Here is a 16,377-nt window from a genome sequence, read left to right as displayed (position 1 = left end):
CTATTTTCCTACAAAGCTATTCAAAAGAAATGTACCTTTTCCTTATCACTTGACATTCTTATCATCCTGGTAATGTGCTTAACAGCTCGATCTGCTTTCACAGCCTCTCTTACATCTTGGCAGCTACCGCTGAAAATCCACCCTGTAGTTAAGGCCTTGTCTCCTGCTGCTAATTAGAGACTGGCATTTCACAAGGACAAAACATTCATTGCCCACTACTGAGTAATCCCTCAAATATTTATGTTCTGTTACTATTCCTAACAGAACCATCTATAACTGCAGCTCTCCTTTCCCATGATCCCAATAAACTGTACAGAATTACTGTACAAATGTGCGAGAGTCACTTTATTAAAAGAGCAAGAAGATTTAACCTCAGCGTGGATGTAAAGATTTAAAAAGACCACTACTATACACAGGCCTAAATAAAAAAGGTTTTACAATTAAATTCAGAAGCTTCCAAAATTACTGGTTCACTTTTTAATGCATAGAGAATCTTACATCTGATATAACAAAGGTGAAATTAAAAGTGTAACTTTATTAGGGCAGGCTATAAGACCACCCAGGCCAGGACCCTGCCTCCAACACTGTCAAGTGCAGATACACAGGGAACTGCGGAACATGCTTGGCTGCTTATAGTCCCCTGGCTGCTGGCAGATGTGTTTGCACCAATTTAGTGTGTTTAACAGTCTTAATTAGAAGATTCTGGCTCGTAAGTTTTTCATTGTAAAATGTTACTTCATTAACACAGGAGCTGTTTAGAAAACTTGGTCTCACCCTTTGACATTTTTCATGGTCAGACACTATCGTACTGCCTGCTTGCCCTACGTAAGAGTTGAGACATGATGAAAGGATTTGTTAACAATAACTTAAAGAAAACAATCATAAAGACAGGTTTCTTAGGATGGGTCTAAGTTTTAACCACCTACAACTACATTAAAGAAGGTAAACATTATTATAGAGAAAGAGTCAAAAATCCCGGTGGGTAGAGTATTACCCAGGAAGGGGCGAAGCATTTAGCAAGTAAGTAGATGTTCCTGTAAGATATTTACCTCATCAGCAAGAATAAAATGTTAATTAACCTGCTCGAGGGTAGGCAAGAAAGAAGCCTTTCAAATGAAGGGAAGCACACAAATCACTGGTGCGTTTTGAAGTATTTGACAAAAGTTACTGACTTAAGGAGGAAAACCTCTTAGGTCCCCCCTCATTTTCTGGCTGATGAAGAATGCACATTTTCAACTTGGTTACTCCGGCTCCAAGAAGCATTAATGGAATGGCTGACCAAATTCAGGACACGGCAATTACAGAAAAGTTCAAGCTATTTAAAGCACCGACAGGATAGTCTCCTGCTTCAGCCTTCCTGAAATAAACAGGCACTACCAGGGACAAGCAAATTAAGAATGAGCTCCCCGCCCGTCCTCTGCCATTAACTCTCCTAATAGTCGTGATTAACTTTTCTACCTTTTTTGGCTGTCATCATCAATTTAATATTCCAGAGTCCTCTAGGAAGACGCATTTCACAAGAAGCTTGAGGGGTCTGTGCAAAAGCCCACATTCCCATTTTTCCTTCCTGCGTACACAACTTATTTCCTTTAATATACTAAGAATTGTTTTATTTGTGAAAAAGAGCTATGGATGCTTTCAAAGATGCCTTAAGCTCAAGCTACCACTATCATGTCCGTACTTTTGAATTGAAACAGGCCCTTTTTAATTTCATAAGTACAAACTTACTGTTTAGGTGGTAATCATGCATAATGTCAGTAATGGTTGGCTAACAAGGATTTTTCCAGTTTGCTGGCTTTCTCAAAAAAGATATTTTACTAATTTTCTAAACATTCGATTGTGATTATTTGAATTCAGAGATTTTTCCATCTGAATAACACTGAAACACTTTGCTTAAGAAGCCCTTTGTTTTGAACAAAGGCTGTTTATATAAAATTAAACTTGAAACGGAGCCATTTTGACCAAAGCTTGTTTTTATGTTATTGAGAAATCTTCATAACATAGTATCCTGGGAAACTTAAGATTTCAGGTTTGCAGGAAAACCCCCAGTCATAAAACTTTGCCCACGTACACCTGCCCATTTATGAGCTGCCTCATACGGGGAAAGAGAAGCCATAAGGAAGTGCCTTTCCTCTGCATTTGTAAAGAAATGGAAGGAATCCAGCTGATAGTAAGTAACCAGTTCAGTCTATCGACGTAGAAGTTCAGTATAAAACTCCAATTTAAATTCACCAACCCAACTTAAGGGCATCCAGTCCTTCACATTCTATAACGTGCTGGAGGTTGAAAGACCAACCCTTGCTGACACCAGTGACTAGTATCCACTTTCCACACACGCGTAAGCTGCTTTCCCCTCTACAGACCCGTTTTTCAGACACAGCGGCAGATGGTTTCGCCGTTATTTGCTACATAAACAACCCCGGCTACAAGGGAAAAGCCTGAGGTTCATTTCCAGGCTCTGGGAGCCCTCTCTGGCCACCACAGGGCTGAACACCTCCCACCGCATCCTCGGCACGTCAGCAGGACTGGACAGACAGCACCGAGAAGGGAGGGAGATCCCCAATCTGTGCTCAGGTAGGAATCAGGAGAACTTTCCTAATGAACCACAGTCACCGAAGCAAAGTACAGTCACTACAGCTGGATTAAGTAATTCTGTTGCTGGTTTTTTTTTTTGTAGGTCTTCAAAGAAACAATAGCAACCTCTTTTTCCTCCTCAGAACTCAAGTCTCTGCTTCAAGGCAAAGGAGCCGAGTTGTTCAAAGTACAGAGGACAACTTATTTTTAAAAATTACAAGAAATCAAAACTTCAAACAGTTAAATTTGTACAGTTGTAAGCAATTTACGTCCTTAACATTTTAACATCAGTGGTTCTTCCAGGTAAGAGTCAGGGTGGCACTGATCCATCAGCCCTAAAAAGGGCTCTTTTCTTTTTCACAGTAAAAGACCAGCCTAGGGTTTTTCGGAAGGAAAAAAAAAAAAGAAAAAAAAAGACAGTTTTATGATCTAAGGCAAAGCTTCATAGAGTAATATTAACAAAAATTTTTATCTCAAAAGAAATACAGACAAAATGGAATGCTGTTCAGGAGCCTTTAATTTTTTTTAATTTAATTTTTTAAACAGGCTTAAAATATGCAAACGCAGAAAAGGTATGTGGATATTATAAATAACATAAATCAGATAAGCTTACACAGTAACACTACAAACACCCCAGTGGGGAAAAAAAATGCAGTACTAACAGCAACTATAAGCAACCATCAAGCAGTCAAACTTGCCTAATTCTAGGCAAAAATATTCATCCATCAAGTGTATCCTTGCGATTGACAACAGGATTCTAGTCGGGTACAACTCACCCGATCGATAAGGTTCCTTTTCAGAAGGGAGACCCTCATTTCAACTATGTGCACATGAGGTTCCTCATCCTCCTTACAGCTAAAAATAAATACTTTATGTTTGTGTACAGTGCTCTTCAACGGAGGTCTCAACAACACTAACAACTTCTTACAAAACACTCCTGTGAGGTAGGTGTATCATCATCCCCATTTTACAAATGGAAAAGAGATTTGCCCAGAGTCTCACAGCTATTCAGTACCAGAGCCAGGAACACACCCCCTGACCCTGTACCAAACCTTTTCCACTAGGCAACGCTCCTGTTTAGGTTAAACTATTGCATTCAAAAAAGTTATTTTAAGACAACATAATGTTTAATATTACAATATAGCATTTTGTAATAAAACAAGAATACAGTATAACTTGTCTCTGAGGTACCATTCTTCTCCCCTCCCCAACTCTTTTACCTGGAGATAGCCAAAATAACTATGGGCTAACGAAAATAAGTTTTTAAAAATATGCACTATAGGAGCAGATATGCAAGTGACTGGAAGCATCACATTTCTGTTCATAAAGAACATTGTGTCATTTCTCCAGTGCCAACTTATATCAGGCACTAGGACTGTGCAAATCATGTTATTTTAAGATGGTAAGCAGTTCCATGTCTTCAGTTTTGCAGTTTAGTGTCAATAACTCCAGTCAGTCTCAGTAATTACTACAGATACCTTTACCCAAGCTTAGTATAATAGTGAGCTAAAACCCCTACAAAGACTCTTAAAACACTTTTGGAGCTACACATTCAGCTCCCACATCCACTAAGTGAGAGTCTTGATTAAGACAAACACATGTGACTTCAGGTTTTAACAAATTCCCATTTTCAAGTTTTATAATGAAGTGACTAACTCCCGTATTAGGACTGACAGAAGACAACTGAGACTTTGTTAAATTTGTTGGTAAAGTACAGTTGAGATCTGAAACAAAATAACCAAGCCAGTTCCTCATGTAGGCTCCATGACTTACCACTAATATATTGGCATCTAATATTTTAGAAGCTCCACCGTTATCAGAGCTAAGTTCTGCTTCACTGCAGTGGTTTGTCCAAGGGAAAACTAACTGTTCTTCAGGTGTTCCTGAGCTTCTGCTTGCTGCACCATGCGCATCTTGCTCTTTCGGTTCCAATTCAACAGCTAGCTGACACAGAAATTCAAAAAAATCCCTTGCACGTTCTCTTACCTAAAGAGAAAGGTCAGAAGAGCACATTGTGAAGAATGCAAGAGACTTTGGCTTCTAGAAATCTGAGATATAACTACTTCAGCAAAAAGAAAAACATTTATCACAGACAAGTCTCAGAAATCAATGATAAGTTACCGAATGCTTTAAAAACTCCTCTGCCCTCCAAAGCCAAGGCTGAGAGTAACTGCCATCATCCTTCTGCAAACAAGGACTTCATGGGGAGTCAATCTCAAAATCAGTATTTTGGTTCTAAAGAGATTCCCTACTTGGCAGCCACTGTAATCAGGTCAAGTAGTGATTTTAGCTTGGGAAGTAACTACCTTTGGTTGGGCTAAGCTCTCAATACGGTGTTTCTAAGTGCGCAACAGCTGCATCTACACGGGTAAAATGGCCTAGAAAGTAGGGCACAAATAAATAAATACCATACTTCATCCAGTGTTTCTCCTCCAGAAGGTGTGAATGACGGACACTGCTCTCCAGCAGCCTTTGCCATAGCTTTGAGGTCAGTCAAAGGCCTTCCTTCTGCAACACCGTATTTCTGTAAGAGGCAAGTTACAAAGAGCAGTGTAACATGCAAGCTTAACTACCTCTTACATTTTATCTCAATACTGGCAGAGGAGCTCTTTTTATATCTGCTACTGAAGTTAAAAGTATGTATATAAAGTGTATATATATATATAAAAATACAGAATTGTATATGTATGTTATACAGAAATACATTAAGAACAGCACCTCATTTAAACTAACATACTAATTAAACTAACATAACTAACATACTAACATTCAAAACACTACCTTCAGCCTGATCTTTGCCTTGAGATTTTTTCCTACATTCTTGACACTCCTCCTCAGCATACCAAATTCAAGTGTCTCTGTAACTGAGGTTATACTGCAAACACCTCTGTCTGTAGCTGTTCACACAAGGATAAACTCCATTTACTTTTCATTCGCAGAAAGACTACATAGCCCTCTACAACTCCCTGAAAGGAGGGTGCAGAGAGCTGGGGATGAGTCTCTTTAATGAAGTAACAAGCGACAGGACAAGAGGGAATGGCCTCAAGTTGCGCCAAGGAAGGTTTAAACTGGATATTAGGAAGTATTTCTTTCCAGAAGAGGTTGCTGGGTGTTGGAATGGGCTGCCCAGGGAGGTGGTGGAGGCCCCATCCCTGGAGGGGTTGAAGAGTTGGGTTGACCCAGCGCTGAGGGATCTTGTGGAGTTGAGAACAGTCGGTGTGAGGTTAATGGTTGGACTGGAGGATCTTCAAGGTCTTTTCCAACCTTGATGACCATGTGATTCTGTCAATTATTTTTCATAAGAAACAAATAACTTCTCTACATATCTCTGAAATCTCCACAACAGAGGAGGAGTGCATTTTAAAAATCAGAATTTTTGAAAAAGACAAAAAACCACAAGTACTCTACCTATTAAAATAAACATTAAGGCCTCCCCCCACTTCTTCAAGACATACAATACTGCTGTGGACAGTGTTTTCAGAAAACAAGAAAGGCAAAAAAAAAAATAATCTTAAAAACATACGCTAATGGAGTCAGAGAACGTTTAACTATCTTTAATGATATGCTTGTTCCCAAGACCCCCAAATGCAAGGCCCATATGAGAAACAGTAGTAAGAACCCGTATATACCAGCCATTTATTCTGGATCACTAGAAGTCACATTATAAAACATAATATTTCTCATCAGTCATGTATTTTACAAGAAATATATACTTGGATGTGCATTACCATTTTTGACCTTGAACATCTTTCCAGGCACCTCTCTAACAATGCTAAACAGATTAACACTTCTCCCTCCAAAGATTAATACTTCGCTACCACCAAAAGATGAAAAATATATTCAAGTGGAAAGCTTTGGTCTTTCCTTGGAATGTCCGAAGACAGTGAAAACGCTGCAGTTATGGCTACTTTGAGAAAGTAAGAGCTGATGCTATACTGTCAAACGCTCCATTACACACGGTCCAGATGTCGATGACTAGGATACAGACACATACTCATTACTGAGGCTTTTCTGACTTCTATGTCACTATCCACTTGCTTTGGATATGCAATTCGATGCCATAATAATTAATTTATTACAGTCTTCAGAATTTAGATATACTGAAACACGTTTACTTCAGCCTCTCAATCCCCTTCTCTAAAGCAAAATACTGTTTAAGAACAGTAAGAAAGACATGAAGAAATAAGTGCTCTGAAGCTGCTGAAAACGAAATCCTAATCTTAAACATTTTTTCCAGACTTCTCTCAGGAAATCAAGGTATGAGAGAACAAAACTTTCTTAACAGGGTCAATGACATATGTTCTTTTAAAGGACCTGGCTTCTTTTCATGCAATTCAAACTTAATTCCAGTTATCCAGAGTAGTGACTTATAACCTGTGGCCTGCAGACACTGTATTGGCATTTCTATAAATCCACACAAACACCATGAAAGGGGAGAAAAAGCGTAACAGAGACTTAAGATTATCTTTCTAAATTTCTGTATCAGGAACCATAATATTTTCAGAAATGTCAGGTGGTTAAGCAACTAAAGAAGTTTGCGAGGCATTTAACTTGCTGATCTCAGGGGGAAGGACTGGAATTTCTGGCAGAAAGAGACAACCCAATCATGTTCTGCTCCTTAAACACTTATTTGCCTGCTGGCAATATGCCATCCCACTTCAGGTTTTTTAGCATTTCCTTATTTAAAACTCAGCTGACACTCTCAGTGCAGCACCTGAAGGGCAATTTACATTAGCAGAAACAGCCAGCATCTGAGTTTATTCTGATCAAGACACACTTAAAAACAGATAGGTACAAATCTATTATCAGGCAGAGAGGCTAATCAGGAAAGCAGACTGTTCCACAGGCAGCAGAAAGCTTTTCAGTAGTCTTTGTGCAAATGAAAAGGTATAAACAGCCAAAAAGCCAATAACAAGTTGTGCCATCAGGCTAGATAAGGTAGGCAGAGGGAGTTTCTTTAACACTTTACATATGGGGTTAGAAAATAGAGCTAAGCTTTTTATTACATTTAAGATAATTTCCTCTACGTGTAAATCTTGCCTTACTTAAATCATTAAAGCATCATAGTTTCAGCACTAGATTTTGGCTTCGCTTCACAATTCTGCAAACAATTTATAGCACCTGATGTGAAGAGTTCAGTTTCCAGTGATTAAAACCACATCAAATAGTGCTCTCCACTGTTAAACCTACTGTTTAATAAGCCAAGATATCCTTCAGCAATAAGTTACATTTTCAAATTGTTCAGTGTTCAGTATTAGAACAAACTCTTTTAGTACTTACTCTCTCTCGAAGTCTTGCATCATACTTGATTTCCAAATCTTTGCAAAACTTGTTTTTTCCTAGAATTGTAGCAGCAGTCTAAAAAGTTAATATACAGTCAGGTCAATGAGCTGCTTTCTCATGGGATAACAAGACCATCTTACCCCACCACAGCCAGTGTGAATCACATCAGTAGTACCCAACAACCCAAACAAACGAGATAAAAAAGTTTTTCAGCCTGAGGCATCTGTCAGAATTGGATATACAGCCTGCGTCTGGCCACAAAAGGTAGAAAAGCTGCAATCTTCTGACAGTTCTTTCACAATTCAAAGTCCAGAACAGTTCAAGACACTTAGCACCCATGAAAGGCAGGCAGCAAGACATACGGCCGCAGCAGGATTTACCAGGATAAAAGCCACATCTTCTCTTGAGGATGCTGCCACTCACAAAGCAATCATGCTGACACGTTCTTTACATGTAGTACGTGGGTCAGACTCACAAGCAGTACCTTCCTAAAAACCGATCAGTTAATCTGACTGCAAAAAACACAGCATCTAACAAATGGAATTACTTTCTGGCAAGTGGCTACTTAATGCACCTCAGAAATCAAATACTCTCGAAGAAGTTAAAATGCAGGAAGGGCGTTTGCTGGCAACACACCGAAGCGTCAGCCTCTATGTTAGGAGGGAGAAATGCACTCGATAATACAGTTCAATGGAAAGAAAAAAAAAAAAGCTAGCTTATTGTATTCATCTGCCTTTTGATAGCATGGCCAAGAGACAGAGAAATCCCAAAGGGCTTAGTTTGCTTTTATCAATAGTCTGGATGACTTCAGTTTTGTGCTATATGTCTGTCTTTCAAGGAAGCATGTGATTTTGGGGGTGCAGGGAGGGCAAGACAACTGATCAAGAGGAAATTCTGATACCGCTTTTGAAAAAGCATTGCCTAAGCCAGGCTCTAGCGTGTTGGATTACTATACAGCCAACCAGGTGAACTAAAGCACGGCTAAACTGCTCCTGTTCTTATAGGCACCAAAGTGTGAAGGCTGTACTGGATTTGCAGACGGTTTTGTCTGGTAACATCAGCTGAAAGTCTTGTGCAAATGTCCACATCCAGTCGAACTGACATTCAAAGACCTCACTCATTTTGAAAAGGCTCCTTGGATTCTGGCAAATAACAAGCAGCCTTGCTGTGCTAACAAGATTTTATGACATATTTAATGTATTGGTTTAAGTTGCAACTTTAAAATTCTGTCACAGAATAATGTTAAAATTCAGATAGGGTTGAAGCAACTTCCTTGTACATATGAAGAGCATAGTTAATCATACGATTACATCCTGGAATTTCTCCAGGACTGAGACCGTGTTCAGTACATAGAATAGACAACATTCCTCTACTGAGCAGTAATTCATACTCTGAACTGTAAATATTAAACATGAAGCCTCATTTGCTGTGCTGAACCCAAAATCTGCTCTGAAGAAGAGATTAACTTCCTCACACCCTTCCCACCCTATCCATTACTGGAATACCAGCATGCTTTAGAAAGTTCTTGAATCTTCACAGTACCACAGTGAGAAAAGGGATAATCAGCCCCACTTCACACGTGAGAAGGATTCAAAGATTTTCTCTCATCCTTCTCAAGGCCCAGCCTGTCCCAGTCCTGAAGCTACCATCACTGCTGCAGAGTTCTTATCCCAATGGCATGAGCATCTCACAGAAGGCCCCATATTCCCCTGCAGACTTTGGTGTTATGCTCTGTTAAGCTTACAAGTCTTAGAGAGTTATGCTCTGTTCACACCACATCCCAGTCCGCCCAACCAGTCTGGTTTTATTTTCACACTGCAGGTCTGCCTGCTCTCTGCCACACTGCTGATCTCCAGAGCCAGGCTTGCACCCTCCCTCCTAGGTTTACTCTCTCAAACTGGCTTCCCTGCAAAGCCTCTCTCTGCATTTCCCACACCCGCTCCCTTTGCACCTCCCGTGGCTCTCGGAATTCCCGCCCAGCTAGTACAACTCTCCTTGCACACATCCCTGTTTTCTCCTGTCCTGCTCGGGCTTGAACGTTCAGCTCTCAGCCACAGGCCAGAGGACCACGTACCACTCCTGGTTCCAGTAACCAGTACACACCCTGCCTATGGCTGATACAGGAGACACTGCAAGGAAAACTAAACTTTACCTCTAACAGTTTCATTAAAAAGCATTTTTTCCTCTTTTGCAAGGGAACTTGCACATTCCTCTCATACTTGAGCTATGAAGTGACAGCGTAGTAAAGGACACTTCATAGATTTGCAGCTGCCTAAGAAGGGAGTTCCAAGCAAATGGAAACCGCAGCTTTACACATCTTTGGAAAAGCTTCCAGAAAGTCTGGATAACTTTTCAAACAAATGGCAAAACACATTTTCTTTACGCAAAGGACAAATTCAGGTCTGTCTTCCACATTATGAGTGCGCAAATGCATCTCATGGAAAAGTCTGCCTGGAAAAAAAATACCAACCTCACCCTCAAGTGGCTGAGCATTCAAAAACAATCCCCTTAAGGCAGGCACGTAGCACAGACAGTCTTACAAACGTTATAAAGGGCTATTAATGATTTTAAATATAATCACTGCCATTCGCACACTTAAAGGAAGTGACTTGCCAGGCAGTTAGTATGCATTTTTAAAATATCTAATCATTGCACTCCTCCCTCCCTGCCTCTCTAGTTTGCTTTCTGCCTAAGATGTGCTGCTACAGCAGTTTATGGGATTGTGCTGCAAAACTGATGAGCGATGTTAATCATGTATGTTTTAATAAAAAAAGGGGGTTTATGCTAGATTTTGTTGATCTGGTTTACAGTGATGTGTCACAGACTTTTGTAGCAGGACAACAGAGCAGAAGACAAGCAACCAGCAGGACTATCAAGAATAGCTTAGTAGTTTCAACCACGTGAAGCCTATGTGTCTCCTGAAATCACAGCCAGTAACAGAAGGGAGAATTAAGGACAGGGCTTCCACAGGAGACATGACCCTCCTAGAACAGCTGATCTATGCCTCTACCTTTAAAAGTTCTGTTTCCCTAATTTGTTGAGTATTTCATAATCTTGCACACAAAATCACATGTAATCCCACTCAGTAACTAACATTTTTTCCTCTTTAATTAACCTATTAAAATAGTGCATCAAGGCAAAAGGCATGCCATTACATTCCTGCCAAAACCCAAACTCTGCACCTTTAATGATCCTTGTACTGACTTTACAGCAAAACTTGAGCTTGCCTGTATTGGTCTGCACTCCTCAGAAAAACACAGAGTACAGCCGCAATGCATAAGACGCTACAACAACATCACTGCCAATTTTTGTTTCTTCAGAGAAAAAATGGGAAGTCCGTAAGAACAAGACTGCACGACATCCTGCAAAGCCAGCTGGCCTTCATCGCCTCCCAACTGAGCTGTTCTCATCGAAATTTCCCCTCAGAGACTGCCTTGAATTCTACACAAGTCAAACTTCAGTTCTAAGTCCATCAAAATAGCTTTTGGCTCTCCATCACTCTATTATTTTTGCATCATCAATAGCAAATAAATGCCAAATTCCGAAGCTAATATTTACATTCAGTTGCCTGAAGAAGCACTTGCCTGCTTTGCTCGAAGGAGGTCACTTGAAAAGACGTGAGTAAACTTCACGTTACTGAGAAATGAGCCAGCAGCATCTGCTTGTCTGAAACCAGTTGCAGAGAGCGGCTCATCCACTCCTTGACCTAAAAAATAAAAACACATCAGCATTAAGACATGCAAATTTTAGATCATTTAGCAGCTGGGCAAGCACGGCAGCAATAAAGAATCTGCTCAGTCACAATAAAATGCTCTTCTCTCAGTAAAGCCAACCATTAGTAAAAGTCACTGTTCCTCTGGTCTTCCCTTAACTCAGTCACAAGAATTGCATGAAAAGAGGGAGTATAGCCTAGGAAGACAGAAGGATCGTTATCAATGATATTTATATTAATGTACACACATGACAAATTTAAACATAAACCAGAGGCCTACATTTTCTAAATGTGAGTAGTCATTTCAAATCACTTGTCCTTTTTAGAATGCTCACTGGTAGGCTTCCTGCGAGAGGAATCTCACAACTGAAACTCTATAAACATATTTGCTGATTGTAAATAAAAAGGACAATAAAATTGAGATAACATTGTTGATACTAAAATACATATACGGAAAAAACACGCACATTGGGAGAGTCAAGCCCTGACAAATATGAAACGCCTGCTCCTCCCCATTCCCCAAATTTGACAATGCCTTGAAGAAATGAGGCGAGAAGGGATTCTGTGTAACGTGGAAAGCAGCACACACTCTTTGCCAAAGACACAGTTTCACAAGAATTTTACAGTTGATGTAAACACAATCTGTTGCGGTCTCTTCCTCTCCCCTACCCCACCTCGCACGTTGACACCAATGCTCACGCAACTGCACAGCAAGCACGTTGATGGAACAAACCTAGCTGAAAAGCAGCAACCCTTCCAAAAATTGTTTTCAGCCAGAGTAGTCTGTGAAACTAGCCTGTCACAGAGCTGTAGGACAGCACTAAGAGAACCAGCACTTTGATAATCCAACCTGAATTAAATAGGTGCGCTCCTGTCACAGCTCAGTCTGTAGGAGAAACAAAACTGTGGCAGAGGGACAAACCGTAACGAATTGCTATGTCCACACCTGTATCGCCTATTGTACTTTTGAGGGAAGTCAAAGCAGAGAGCGTGTAATTCTCATCTGATCCAGAACGACAGAAACAATTTTCACCAAACAAATGCACAATCATTTATATGCTTCCAATAGCAAAAGACAGGACAGCAGAAGTCCAGGACTTGAGTTCTGAGCACCTCATCTGTAACACAGCCACGTGAGAACCTGGACCCCACCACACTGGTATGGCTTACACCTCTCGAAACACAAAGCAGCCTTCACTTTCTGCACTGGAGAGGGGAGAAGAACCTACTACATGTCATTTGACAAAGTGGGCTAGGAATTAAAGACATCATTGGTACTTTTAAGAACATAAAGCAGAGGAGTATTCTTTATTCACTTTATTATGAGCACAAAGCCATGTTGCAAGAACTGTAAATTGCAGTGTCAAAACAGGGGTAGCGAAATTTAGAAGCACCATTCTTCCTCACAGCACGTAGCATTGTATAAAGTTTATTTATTCAGAGTACAGCCCCGTTAGGCTCCTCGTAGCGGCAAGCCTTTGTTTTCCTACAACAGACATCTAAGCAGCTCAGCATTTTCAGTTCTGGTTGTGCAAGTCTGCAGTCACTGAGGAAAAGTCTGGTTTTAAACGTTGTGCCTAAAGACTGCCTTCCTACAAAAAGAGCTGGGATTGAACGATCCAAGCACTTAAACAATCTCTGCTTTTCATTCTTCCTTGCTCTACTCTAGGCTTTTTTTGCAGGTGACAGACTACCTTCTTAAGGCAACAGCCTCCTTCACAACATGACCTTTATCCGTCCTTTGGCAGCTCCTTATCAACTCCATCGTGCAAACGTGCACCTCGCTGGCTCTTCACCAGAGCTGCCGCTCTCACTTCTCCCCTGAGCCCCAGAAGCCCTTTTCCCAGGCCTCACACCACTGAGATTCAACACGGTGCTACAGGACACTCCAGCATCCTTAATAACAGGCACTGCTATCGCTTTATTTGATTACAGGTAACTTTTTATCTCCTCCCTGTTTAGAAAAAGGATCTATTCTAATACTCCTGTTGATGCCAGAAATGCATCGCCATTTGTTGATATTATGTGGAGACTGACTTAGAATCTTCATAGTTCTGTAAAGCTATCAAGCTAACGTCCTGGCTTACAAATAAAGTCTCTTAAGGTTTGCAATATTACTCCATAATAATACTTAATATTTCAGCAGTTGGTTACAGGATTTCACATTTTGCAGGGAAGAATAATTTTCCATCTCTAACAAGCTAGCAGAATAACTGATACTAACCTTGCAGTATCTTGTCTTTGTTGTATCTTGTTTCTCCACTGAAAGAGATTATAAACAAAAAAAATTAACTCACGATTTTACTGAATGTTCAAACCCATTATTATTACATTAGATACCAACAGGAGACAGCAGAGTCTGAATATGAAAAATGAGATACAGTACAGCAGAGCCTCTTTTCAAAAAGACGTATCTGAAGACAAAAAAGAGAAAAAGACGTATCTGAAGAACAAAAAAATCCCATTTTCAAGTAGTCAGCCTCAATCATGCTGTCAATATTTACTAAGACAAACCTACCTGGAATAAAAGAGAAGTAATTTCTTAAACTTATCATAAATGCAGCATAATTTATCTATTACAATTACACTTCCATGCTGGAGAGGAAGATTGGAGCCCGCTTCGGAAAAGCATGTGCTAGCCAACTGGACCTCTGCGCTTTAAAAGGAAGTCAATTCAAGAGATAATCAAAGATAGCAGCAGAGCAGGCTGCACACCTTGAAGAGACAGCGTGTAAGAAGATAAAGCTGTGGAAAAACTAGTAGAATAATGAACACTAGTAGAATAATGAACATCACCATCTTTAGGAATTAGAATATAATACCTTGAAAACCATAACTGATGGTATTTCAAGAGAAGAGCGACTAAATCTACTTGCAGATTTATTTAGGAGGGAAAATCTCAGAACTAAACTTGACAGAAACAAAGTTAAGCATGCTGACTTCGTTGAGACTCCTGCCCTGACTGAAAGGTCACATGATTTTTTGCAGTACTAAGGCCAAGTGTGCCGCTTGGTTTTTATACAGAGAACTATCACCACTGCTGTGCAGAAGTCCTCAAGATGAGTCCCAAATAGGTAACTGATCACGGAAGGCCAGTAATTTTAAGATAAAACACTCTATTTTAGTATGCTTTAAATTTCTCCCTGCGCAGGGGGCAGCAATTTAATCCTTCAGGATTAAATCACCTCATGTCCTGACAGTTACTTCCAGCCTCCCGAGGAAAACGCAGCGGGCAGGGTGAGTCCACCCTGCCGGCCATCAGCTGGAGGTGGGGGAAGAGCAGAACGTGCCGTTTTCCAAATAGCACTAAGCTAGCACAGCCTATGCAGGCACAGCCTGATGGATGAACTCCCATCCATTTGCTGGTGAACGAACTGGGATCTTTCTGAAGTGTCTGCAAGAGTCTCACCTGCAGATTTCCAGTTCAACAAATCGTTTCAGGCTCACACGTTTTCTAGCCGATGTCAAAGGCAGGCTGCAACTACAGCACCAAGTCAGCAAATCCTGGTTTTTAAGGGAAGTCAAGAGTAATTCTTAATAGGAGGAAAATCAGAAATCAAACAAAAAGTGATCTCTGCAGTTGCACTGATCAAGTATTAAACTGTATTATGCTAAAGGAGAAAAAAAGCTTAGCTTTCATAAAAATTAAACAGTTAACTACTGTCAACTGCAGGAAGCTGGAGCTATTTAGTGTAGTTAAGGCCAAATCTTCCTCAATATCCGCTGTAGCTTGAAAGGAAAACTCACTTTAACAATTCTAACTAAGCCACAAACACCAATTCTTTAACGTTTCACGGCAGAAACGTTAGACTAGCATTCCTAAACGAGCTCTGCGCCCCGCCAGAGAGCTTCTGGCAGGAGAAAGGTCTCACGAGCAGTCACCCAAGAGTTCACAAACAGCGCTTACGGATGTTACGTGTAAGCCCGCACTTCCATCAGTCCCGAACTACACCGACCCGGTTAACGGCGGTACCCCAGCGCGGGTCCCCGTGCCCTGCCCGACCCGGGGGGCGCGGACCCCCCACGCCGGTCCCCTCAAGGCCAGCCCGGCGCCCACCGCACCCGCCACCTCCCTCACGGCGCCCCCCGCCGACTGACACAGGGGCCGCTCCCCCTGAGGGAGCCGCGCGCGCTTCACGGACCGCCCCAGGCCGGGGGGGGGGGCGGAGACCCACCGCCGGTACCGGCGGGGAGACGGGGGAAGGGCGCAGACCGGGAGGAGGGGGGGTGGGCGCCGCGGTACTCACTGCCGGACGACGGTCAGCCCGAAGCGAACCATGGCGCGGCCGCACAGGTGGGCGCAGGCCCAGCCGCCTCGCCCCGCCTCCACCCCCCCTCACCGCCACCGCCTCCTCCTCCGGGCCGCACTGCGGCGCCCGCCCGCCCGTGACGCCACGGCCCCGCCCCGCGCGGCGGCGGGAGGAGGAGGCGCCAAAGGGGGTGTCGGGGGTGTCGCCCCCCCCCCCCCCCCCCCCCCCAATAATATTTTGTTCGACGTGGTTGCAAACCCGGTTTCTGCGGGGAGTTTCTGCAAACCCCTCCCTGGCCTGGCCGCGGTCCCTGGGCGTTGGGGGAAGGCGCAAGGCGCATCTGCATTCCCCCGGCTCACACTTTTCTACAAAAGTAGAGATTTATTTTGCTGTTCCATCCCCGCTTCCCGGTTTTGAAGATTCGTGAAAAAACACGCAGACATCTCGGCGAACTGCAAGGGTTAGGCATAGAAGAGGTTTTCCTCAAGACAGAAATACAATTCGCCTCAGGAAAGGTCCTGCTGGTCAGAAATACTAAGGATTCAAAATAACCAGTAT

At 42.0% G+C, this 16,377-nt stretch overlaps 1 protein-coding gene across 2 annotated transcripts; it reads right to left on the bottom strand.

Annotated features, from left to right (window-relative positions):
• Positions 1-1,598: 1,598 nt before the first annotated feature.
• TIGAR (TP53 induced glycolysis regulatory phosphatase) lies at positions 1,599-15,887 on the bottom strand. Of its 2 annotated transcripts, XM_074825713.1 has the most exons (7): positions 15,817-15,887; positions 13,794-13,831; positions 11,442-11,563; positions 7,855-7,932; positions 4,988-5,098; positions 4,348-4,560; positions 1,599-2,949 (listed from the first exon to the last, which is right to left on the bottom strand). In XM_074825713.1, the coding sequence occupies exons 1-7, from the start codon at positions 15,846-15,848 to the stop codon at positions 2,932-2,934; spliced, it is 612 nt and encodes a 203-aa protein (XP_074681814.1). In that variant the 5' UTR covers positions 15,849-15,887; the 3' UTR covers positions 1,599-2,931. The 2 variants fall into 2 exon arrangements, with proteins under 2 accessions (XP_074681814.1, XP_074681813.1); XM_074825712.1 differs by lacking the exon at positions 1,599-2,949 and having other exon boundaries at positions 3,074-4,560.
• Between the last annotated feature and the right edge of the window lie 490 nt (positions 15,888-16,377).

Source organism: Strix aluco, chromosome 5 (genome assembly GCF_031877795.1).
Source record: "Strix aluco isolate bStrAlu1 chromosome 5, bStrAlu1.hap1, whole genome shotgun sequence".
NCBI classification, from domain to species: Eukaryota; Metazoa; Chordata; class Aves; order Strigiformes; family Strigidae; genus Strix; species Strix aluco.
The sequence above is the reverse complement of the archived record's forward strand: the minus strand, read 5'-3'. Positions and strand labels throughout refer to the sequence as shown.

Bases quoted from the DNA above. Each gene is read 5' to 3' on its own strand.
- TIGAR (XM_074825712.1), bottom strand. From the start codon at position 15,848: ATGGTTCGCTTCGGGCTGACCGTCGTCCGGCA. The intron at 13,832-15,816 runs GTGAGTACCGCG...AATCTCTTTCAG, and splicing joins GGGCTGACCGTCGTCCGGCA to TGGAGAAACAAGATACAACA. The intron at 7,933-11,441 runs GCAAGTGCTTCT...TTAACTTTTTAG, and splicing joins ACCTCCTTCGAGCAAAGCAG to ACTGCTGCTACAATTCTAGG.